General features: G+C 34.1%; 1 protein-coding gene across 4 annotated transcripts in view; it reads right to left on the bottom strand.

Annotated features, from left to right (window-relative positions):
• Nucleotides 1–9,570, bottom strand: part of LOC137648671 (multidrug resistance-associated protein 1-like) — a 105,728-nt gene that overhangs the window by 7,576 nt on the left and 88,582 nt on the right. For 2 of the 4 annotated variants that reach the window (XM_068381682.1, XM_068381681.1), the window contains exons 14-22: nt 8,174–8,376; nt 7,594–7,770; nt 7,081–7,248; nt 6,071–6,254; nt 5,335–5,458; nt 4,520–4,667; nt 4,044–4,260; nt 1,636–1,856; nt 251–340 (exon numbers count right to left, since the gene is read on the bottom strand). In XM_068381682.1, the coding sequence (XP_068237783.1) occupies nt 251–340; nt 1,636–1,856; nt 4,044–4,260; nt 4,520–4,667; nt 5,335–5,458; nt 6,071–6,254; nt 7,081–7,248; nt 7,594–7,770; nt 8,174–8,376 (1,532 nt within the window). Of the gene's footprint in view, nt 1–250; nt 341–1,635; nt 1,857–2,588; nt 2,810–4,043; nt 4,261–4,519; nt 4,668–5,334; nt 5,459–6,070; nt 6,255–7,080; nt 7,249–7,593; nt 7,771–8,173; nt 8,377–9,570 lie in introns of all 4 variants that reach the window. The other 2 variants (XM_068381680.1, XM_068381679.1) reach the window with 1 other exon arrangement.

The following is a 9,570-nucleotide window of genomic DNA, read 5'->3' on the forward strand; positions in this document are numbered from 1 at the left end:
CAACCTGATCTTCCACATAATGATAATCTAATCTTGACCCTTGACCTTGATAACAATAAGAACCTAACTTTGGCATTGAATATGATAATAATCTGACCTAAATCATTGAGGCAAAGCATAATAATAGTCTGTCCCTGATCCCTGTCCTTGAATATTATCATCTGACCTTGTCCTTAAGCATATTAATATTCTGACCTTTGCTCTTGATCTTAAACTTATTAATCTGACCTTGACCCTGAACTAGACTCACCTGAACAAAATAATAGATGATCATAGTAGGGATGATGACCACAACGAAGATTGGCGTCGCGTAGATGATGGCAACAAACGTTGATAAGACCTTTTATGTTAAGAGAGAGAGTTAGACAAGACAGAACAGTTTAAGAAACAAATGAGAGTTTGTGTGAACATGTTCATTTCGTATTGCTGATCGAGACTATGTTAAATAAAAAGATAATAGCAAATAAAAACAACTCTCAAAATCGTGATTATGAAATAATCAAGTAATATCAAAGACTTTTACTTACAAAAAATTTCAATAGAATATTAAAACAGTTACTTGTAATCTTCTAAGCAGATGAAAACCAAGTATTTTACTAAATATCCTCATCATTGGTATGCAAAATCAAATCATATGTCTGACGCCTTTCCAAACGGTGTTGAATATCTGCTGGCTTTTTTGTGGTCTAACGCGATCTGGGTTTCTGTGACTTTTCATCATCTTGGAAGTATATTACCGGTAAAATTTTGATAACACTTCTTCACAGAGATGTAGTTTCACTAATAAGAAGCTGTGTGACTATTTTTTGACATCAATTTTAGATTTTCAAAGCAAAGTTTGGTGACAAACTTTCCAAGATGCCAGAAATCGATATCCTGAAACACCACATTTAGATCAACTTCTTCTGAATTAGGTGATATTTACCAAGGTCTTACTGGTATCTAGTTAATATGTTTAAAAAATAAAACAGAATGAAGCGTTAATCTATAATGAAAAGGCCTATTACAAAGTCATAAGGATTGATTGAATAATTTGAATTAGAACTGGGAATTTAATAAGCTTTGCAACTATGCCCTAACTCTCCAGATTAGCCCAAGCCATCTGTACAGATTTCATAACATCTCTTTCATTGTCTGACAAAAGAAAAAAAAAAATTAAGTTCTCGCTGATTTGTCGTACAGCAAATAAGCTGAAAATACTATTTGTAAACTATATCAAATATGTGTTGCCATAACAATATTTGATTTAGTGTTTTAAAATTTATCTTCACAGTGGTAGATTGTTTAGAGTCAACTATCGATGGGTTCTTTGCTCATTGAGGGATGTGATATTGAGAACATCCTACATTTAAATTAGTTATGCAATCTCAACAAAATGTAAGAATCTGTGGCATATAATCCTTAACATAGTAACGTAAAGAAAAGCATACACACATTTTCTGCAAAGAAATAGCCTACCAATATCTACAGTATGAGTATTTAAAGAAAAAAAAAAGCCACATAAACAAAAAGGATAAACCTACAGCATTTATATGTCCTACATAAATGCACCAACAAACACTCATGTACAACTACAAAATACATACTATTTACAGCAAACACAAGAACAAAATAATCTGCACATGAGCAACATACCGACAAGAAACACATTAGCCAAGACCGCAAACTCATAGGCAAGACATTGTCCATTGTGTCAACATCTTTCCCGAACCGATTGATCACGCGACCGATCGGGTTCGTGTCGAAGAAGGCCATGGGAAGGTGCAACATGTTCTCCAGCAGGTTGTTGTGCAGGATCTTGGCAGCCTCCAGGGTGCTAAAGGACATGACAAAGGACTCGGCCAGGACAAAGATGGCTGTTTTGGGTAGACATCAGTTCTATTATGAGGTGCTTATCAAAAGCATTGTGATAAGAGGACAATTCTAAGTCAACTTGAAGCATCTATGGCACCAAATGTTGAATTTTGTAGTTAATTTTGTCAGGGAAATCAGTAAAATTTGAAGTTTAACGTGATTGAATTTGTGCAAAGGTAAATTGAAAATGTATCTTTAGAATTTCATATCAGTATGAAGAAAATACTGGTTGATTATTGCAAAAATCCAAGTTGATTGGTTCAAATTTTGGTGGCAAGATGGTAAAACATGCCAGGAAAATTTTTTTATATGGTAACACATAATTATAGAGGAACATGTTACAGTTAAACACTTGCAATTAAAGTGAACTATTAAAGTATTACACAGTCTTTTTTTTATAAGAATCATCACCAGAAACTAACAAAAAATCCCAAATTTTATCACTCCACATGAAATATAAAATCCAACACCAATCTCAAAACAAAATAAGCCAACAAAATACTTCACACTTCTACACAATGCCTAACATGAGCGAAGACATTTGACTAGTAAGACACAGTCGAACATTTATATATTGGTCAACATTTCATTGGAAACTAAAAGTCCCACATCAGTCTCCTGGAAGCAAGATAAAAAAAAGCAAAATTCCCACGCACTGTTTAACAAGAACGAAGCCATTTGACTAGTGAATCAAAAACCCACTTAAATTTTCGCGGATGAAGTTTGGCTCTTACCGACAGCAAACAGGCCATCCATGACCTAAAGTTTGCAGGGAGCATAACATCTATAGTGTCCAGGTCTTTGGCAAATCGGTTTACTAGACGACCGACGGGTGTGACGTCAAAAAAGGACATTGGACTTCGCAGAACATTTCTCAGTAAATTAGCGTGTAGGATTGTTGACGCATATATTGTTCCTTTTGTTGCTGCGAGAGATCCGATCATGGTAGTCACGGCTGGAAGCATCCGGGGAAGGATTACAGCTTATAAGCCTACAGATCTTTAGACCAGTATTGAATCTAGAAAGTACGTTTGAAGCATTGTCTACCAGGTGTGCATAGCCATGCTTTCAGCATTAGATGCGAAAGAGACTCAAGAATACATAGACTTTTAAGCCCCAGAGATCTCAAAGTACTGTACTCAGAATTTAGTTGAGAAGGATGGTAAACATACTAATCTTCAGGCATTCAATATTATAGATAAGAAATAATTCTGTTTAGTCAACCAGACGTCTCAAGTTAACATAATAATATAAAATTATATATAGGAAGGTCATTAGTGACACATTGAAAACAAATATTACCAAAACTAATCTATACATCAATTTTGATATCCAAATCTCCCAATCAATATAAATACCGTAGCGGTTTAAATATAAATAAAATGAGTGAATTTAGAAATTGTTCATTAAAGTATAAGTATTTCAAACCTTTACTTTTCAGTCACCATCCTAATTTCTCAAGTTTGGGGAATTTGAGTCTTTCATAAGCTTTAACCCTAATCACAATAATTCACAGTATATAAAGGTACAGTACTTTGAATTAATAACATCTTAAAATTCTAAAATAGACATTATTGCAGTTTCCTGCAGTGATCTTAATTATGTGCTGATCAAATCTTGCTTGCATAAAATAGCAAAGGTAAAACTATCTATATAATTGTTTAGATCTGATTACAGTCTTAAAAGGATATTGAGTATATATTTCATGAAGGTTATTCTAAATCCAATTCAGGTGCTTCTTCCACTTACCTTACTCTGTTTGAAGGAAGTTTCTCTGAGAATTTGTCATAATGACAAATGAATTCATATAAAATTCCAAAGAAGAAACATCACAATAGATACAATAATATACGTACCCATTGCCTCATTCTCTTTACCTACCATACTGAAGAGTAATTGTAAGATCGTACTAAAACTGAGAAAGCTGTAGAGTCTTGAAAGCAGACTGAGACATAGAGTAGTAGAGTTGAAAAGTAGTTGGAATGGAAGTAGTTGGGTGGAGGTTAGTACAAAGATTTATACTCTAAGAACTCAGACAGAGAGGTCACAAGCTAGATGATGGAGAGAACCAATTTCCTGTCTTGACTCGGTATAGAAAATTAAACACAAAAAGTCTGCTCATGACAACTTCTCTTAGACGTCACATATAATAAAATTGTACTTCTGACTTCCCATGCTCAGTTATTTACCTTGAATGGCTCCTAGTGCCCCATACACCCCCAAATATAAATCTCTAACTGCCGGGTCCTGCGCTTCACCATCGGTGATGTTCTCATTCGACCAGGCAGTGAGCCAAATGTTGGATCCCACAGTCGAAACCTGGGCAAGTACGCCGAAGATGAAAGTCAGGGTAACTGCTACCACTCCCACGGCTTTGATGTAATAGGCATAGACATTTGCCGAAACCTGCAGAAAAATCAAATTGTTTTTTAAGACAGTACTTGTCTAGTTTAATGAGCATACATCTACATCTTCAAGTAGAGACTGAGAAAATATGGGGATATCACAATTACCTTTTCAATTTTGTCCTGCAAATGTACAATTTAAATCTATAATGACATTTCAAACTTCGTGACTGGTCATACAAGATAAAAGAACTCTATCTTCTCCAATTGGGACTAGTTGAGTATAATATCAAAATTATGCAAAACCACATTTAGCCTACCTTCCCAGTTTCAGCTTTTTCCACTTCTATTAGCTTCTCGCCAATCTTTGCCTGATGAGGTGGAGCAGGAGGTAGCTTTTCCTTTGTCTTTTCACTCTCACTTACTCTCTTCACTCTCTGACGAATGCTGCTTCGAGTATTTTCGGGGCTGGAACATTTATGTCATAGGGCTATTAAAGGCGACTGAACAACATATATCGATTGGGAATAAATGGATCAATTTGCAAGTTACAATAGCTGATAGAATTAATTTACAAACTGATTCTCAATGACTGATATGTTTGTGAACGATGGGTTCCTTTTGCGTAGTTTGATTTCACAATATATCACTATCATAATTGCCAAAAATCAACAAACGGTTTAAAACTTCCCGAGTCTCTTAATCATTTCATGCATCTAAACAGAAGCTTCATCAGTAGTATATCAATCCCACTTATATATACTGCACCATATCATAGCACATTCTAAACTTTAGGTAATAATAATAATAATAATAATAATAATAATAATAATAATAATAATAATAATAATAATAATAATAATCATTTGGTAGGGGTGCACTAAAAGGTTAATAATCATCATCATCATCATCATTATTATTATTATTATTATTATTAGTAGTAGTAGTAGTAGTAGTAGTAGTAGTAGTAGTAGTAGTAGTACATTGATCCCCATTGCATAAGTTGCAGCTTTAATATTAAAAGGAGTCATTCCAAGCACGTACACAGAATCCTTATGTTATTGTATCGTACCCCATTATATAAAGTGTACTATCCATCTTCGAGCAAATGTAGTAAAAGAATTGAGCTTTTTACCTTCTCTCCAGGTCTTGTATACTTTCGCTCTCGCTGTCCCTCTTCTCAGAGATGCGTGAGATCTGTCTCGTAAACACTTCATGACCCATGTTGTCAGCTAGCTGGTTCTTGATCTCCTCTAGGTCTGCAATTGATCAGATATGAAAAGATAAAAGGAAGAATATTTGTTTACTATTAGAATAGAATAAGACAATAAAGTGACAACAATAAGAAGGGGAACCTCTGTCTATGTTTGAACTCAATGGAGATAAGGTTAAAGTTCCACAAAAGTAGCTGGGAAAAACCTATTTAAAAACGAGTTGTCTAAAGAGGAAACACTGCTAAACTTATAATAGAAACTATAATATGATAAGAGACAAAATTTGTTACAATTTGACCTAAGAAGAGATGACAGGGAGGATTTACTTTCCTAAACAAAGGCCTCAGTGATGGTCTATCCGAAGGCCAGATGATTTAACCTATGCTCCCCTCTTGCTTAAATGAATAATGGACCCCATATTAGGAACATGACCCCTTAAGATGAGGTTAGCGTATGAGTTTTATCAAACTTAGAATTTTACAAATTCCTTCAATCTAAAGGATGTTTCCTCCAGTTTTTATTATATCCTTCAGTTCTGGGATAGATATGGACAATAGGATGCCTGTCCCAACGACATTTAGTCTACAAAAAAAAAAAAAAAAAAAAAAAAAAAAAAAAAAAAAAAAAAAAAACTTGTAACCTCGTCAATCGACCAACCTTCTTCATCGACTTCCTCGCCTGCAGCCTCCGACAGGTACTCCAGCAGGAATGCTTGGAACTCTCCCTTCTTGGACACCAGCTCAGCGTAAGTGCCGTGTTCTGTCACAACGCCATTCTTAAGAACTATGATCTTGTCCACCTGTGGCAGGTAGGTCACGCTGTGCGTCACCAATATACGTGTCTGTTAAAATGTTTTGGGGTCATTACTGGCTAGGACATAGTAACGTTATCATTGTCATTAGTGGAAGTAGTAGTAGTAGGTGTAATAGTTGATTAGTAGTAGTAGGGATAGTTGCAAAATGCACCATAACCAATAGTAGTAGCGAGGGTGATAATAATAACAGTAAAATAATTAACATTATTATCATTATAATAGTAGCATTATTATTATTATTATTATTATTATTATTATTATTATTATTATTATTATTATTATTATTATTATTATTATTATCAAACAGCAAAAATGAGTTGGAGTCGTGAAACTGTAGGCCTAGATATAAACAAAACGTAACAGAACCTCAGAAAATATATAACTATGAGAATCATTACCCTTTTCTCTGCATTTCCAGATTTTTTTTTAGCATTCCAAATAAAATGGCATAAATAAGTAAATACAATGGACTAAAAAGTAGATTAAAATAAGTAAAACATTATCATCATACTGATTACTTATTAGGAAACATAAAATAAGTCTTATGATTGAAGACTTCTCATAAGAGAATGGTAGAAACAAGAGAAGCAGTACTTGTGAAAAGAGGGAGAGTAATAAAATTGTTACTTCCTAAGAAATCAGAGAAAAATGATTAATAAAACAAGAAATAAAATGGAAATAACAGAACCATTATCTTCTTTAGCAATTATAAAGAAAAATGAAAGCCTTGTTCCTTTCACAGTAAGAAATCCTTGAAAGAAAACGTGTATTTAATGAAAGTGTAAAAATACAGAGAGGTAATAAAGAAAATGTGAAAAGGGGAAACTAAAACAAGACAAAGAGAACTCCCGACCTTCTTATTGAGCATCCCTTGAGGCCCTATGACTTGTTCGAAGATGTGTTTGCCTACGTGGGAGTCGACAGCGCTCAAGGGATCATCTAACAGGTATATATCGTTGTCGGCATAAACAGCTCTTGCTAAGCTAACGCGCTGCTTTTGTCCGCCACTAAGGTTGATACCCTGCAGAAATAAAGGGATAAGTTGTTAAGTTAATCATTAAATAAACCAACAAATAAATGAATAACTAAGTTAAAAAACACACTGATCTGAAGAGATTAAAAATATAACATTTAAAAGCATGCAGAGTCGACATTATATAAACAACTTTTTAAAAAGAAAAATATGAATCAATATGCTTTCCTATGCACGAAATGAATCAGACATTCTCCAATATCCAATCATTTATAAGAGTTCTGTATCTAAGGATCACAATAACTAATAGCCACTTATGGCAGATATACTATACAAGATTCCGATTCCAATAGTGTCTTATGAAAGAGACACTCAACCGGAACAGCTCTTCACCTTTTCACCAATCTCCGTCTGGTCCCCGCCAGGTAACATTTCAAGATCGGCCTCAAGAGCACACGTCTTGATGCACTTCTTGTAGTAGTGTTCGTCCTTCTCCTTGTTGAACAAAATATTGTTCTCCAGAGTGGCGTTCTGAATCCATGCTTGCTGGGCTACATATGCAATGCGTCCCTGTAAATCAGAGGGAAAGTATTAATACCTCAGTAGAAGATTTTGATCAATATTCCACACATGACGAGAAACAACCCAGAAAGAATTCCAGTTAATCATTTTTGGATTTTGTAAACAAATTTTTACCACATATTTTAAATCAGTGAAATTACCTTTTATGAAATGATAAAGAACATCAAATTTAAATTAAACAGAATCCATTTGTATTGATCGATATATACATGAATACTACTATTCCAATTATAACGTAACATCACTATGTCAGGAATCATAATATAAAAATTGTATTATGTAAATAGATAAACACATTGGAAACAAACAAATATGTAATAAAACCTGCTGACACAATAAACATAAAGATTCAGTCTGACAACCAATATCCGCTAGGAAAGATAAAGTTTACCTTCACATTAACCCTTCCGGATAGTTTCTCCATCTCTCCCAAAATAGCGGAACAAAGAGACGATTTCCCCGCACCAACTGTACCGACGACTGCAACCAGGGAACCTTCATCAACGTCAATATTAATATCCTTTAGGACCGGCTTGCTATCATCTTCGTCGTGTCCCCAGGCAAAGGTCCCCTTCTCTATGGAGATGGCTTTGGCTGCAAGAGCAAAACATGAGAGATGACTGTGTGTATACAGCATAAATATATATATATATATATATATATATATATATATATATATATATATATATATATATATGTATATATATATGTATATATATGTATATATATATATATATATATATATATATATATATTTATATATATATATATATATATATATATATATGTATATATATATATGTATATATATATATATATATATATATATATATATATATATATATATATGTGTGTGTGTGTGTGTGTGATATTTTTGGGATAGGTTACACACCACAAGCATTTGATTTCCACTGAAGTATTAAGACAATTAATTGATGATAATTAGAGAAGTATCAACAGAATACAAAAATAAAAACGACACATGGAAAGAATCTAGTGCAGCCTAAGTGTTCTAAGGCCTTAAAAGTTTTTACTTTCTATTAGTGAAAGGGAGGTAGATGATGGAATACTGAATGAATATTATAGGTAAAGTAAATGGAAAAATGTAGTAGCAACATGGGAGGATGAATAGTAAGGAACCAGTACATGTGACAAGGCAATGAAAGGGGTTTATTTAAGGATATATCTTTCTAGAATGAACAAAAATTCTAAGGATGAAAATAGTAAGTTTGCTGGAATGGGGCATAATTCAAATGTAGGACTGACGGATTGGCAGAAGTGGTGAAACAAAAACAACAGGGAGGACAAACGAGACTACATGCAGTGTAATGGTAAGTGACGCAATATGTGTGAGAGGAATTGACGTAATACTATTGAGTCTTCTGTTCGGGTTTATGAAGCGTCTGCTACACAGTGAGAAGCCTATTCATGCACTGAGACATTAGCCATGGTAAATGTAGATATAACTACATTGTTAACTTTTCCATTACACCCTCCTCTCGTGGTGGCAAAAGCTATGCACTTTCTTAATAGACCAATAAGCAAATTAGCAGTGAATGATCTTCGAAAGCAGCAACAGCTAAGGTGGAATTATGGATCAACCAAGAACCTACAGTAAAGTGTCTTTAATCTACTCTACTAGAAGTGACAAGTCCTAATTTGTCTACTTGCTTAGAAAAGCCACTCGAGCTTTTTTCGTCTTAGTAAACACCAAAACTGGGTCCTCTGTTTCCTCGCTCTTGCCATAATCTAAATTTACCATGACGATGTCTGTGTGAACACCTAGAT

The sequence above is a fragment of the Palaemon carinicauda genome, chromosome 10 (assembly GCF_036898095.1).
Source record: "Palaemon carinicauda isolate YSFRI2023 chromosome 10, ASM3689809v2, whole genome shotgun sequence".
In the NCBI taxonomy this organism is placed as follows: Eukaryota; Metazoa; Arthropoda; class Malacostraca; order Decapoda; family Palaemonidae; genus Palaemon; species Palaemon carinicauda.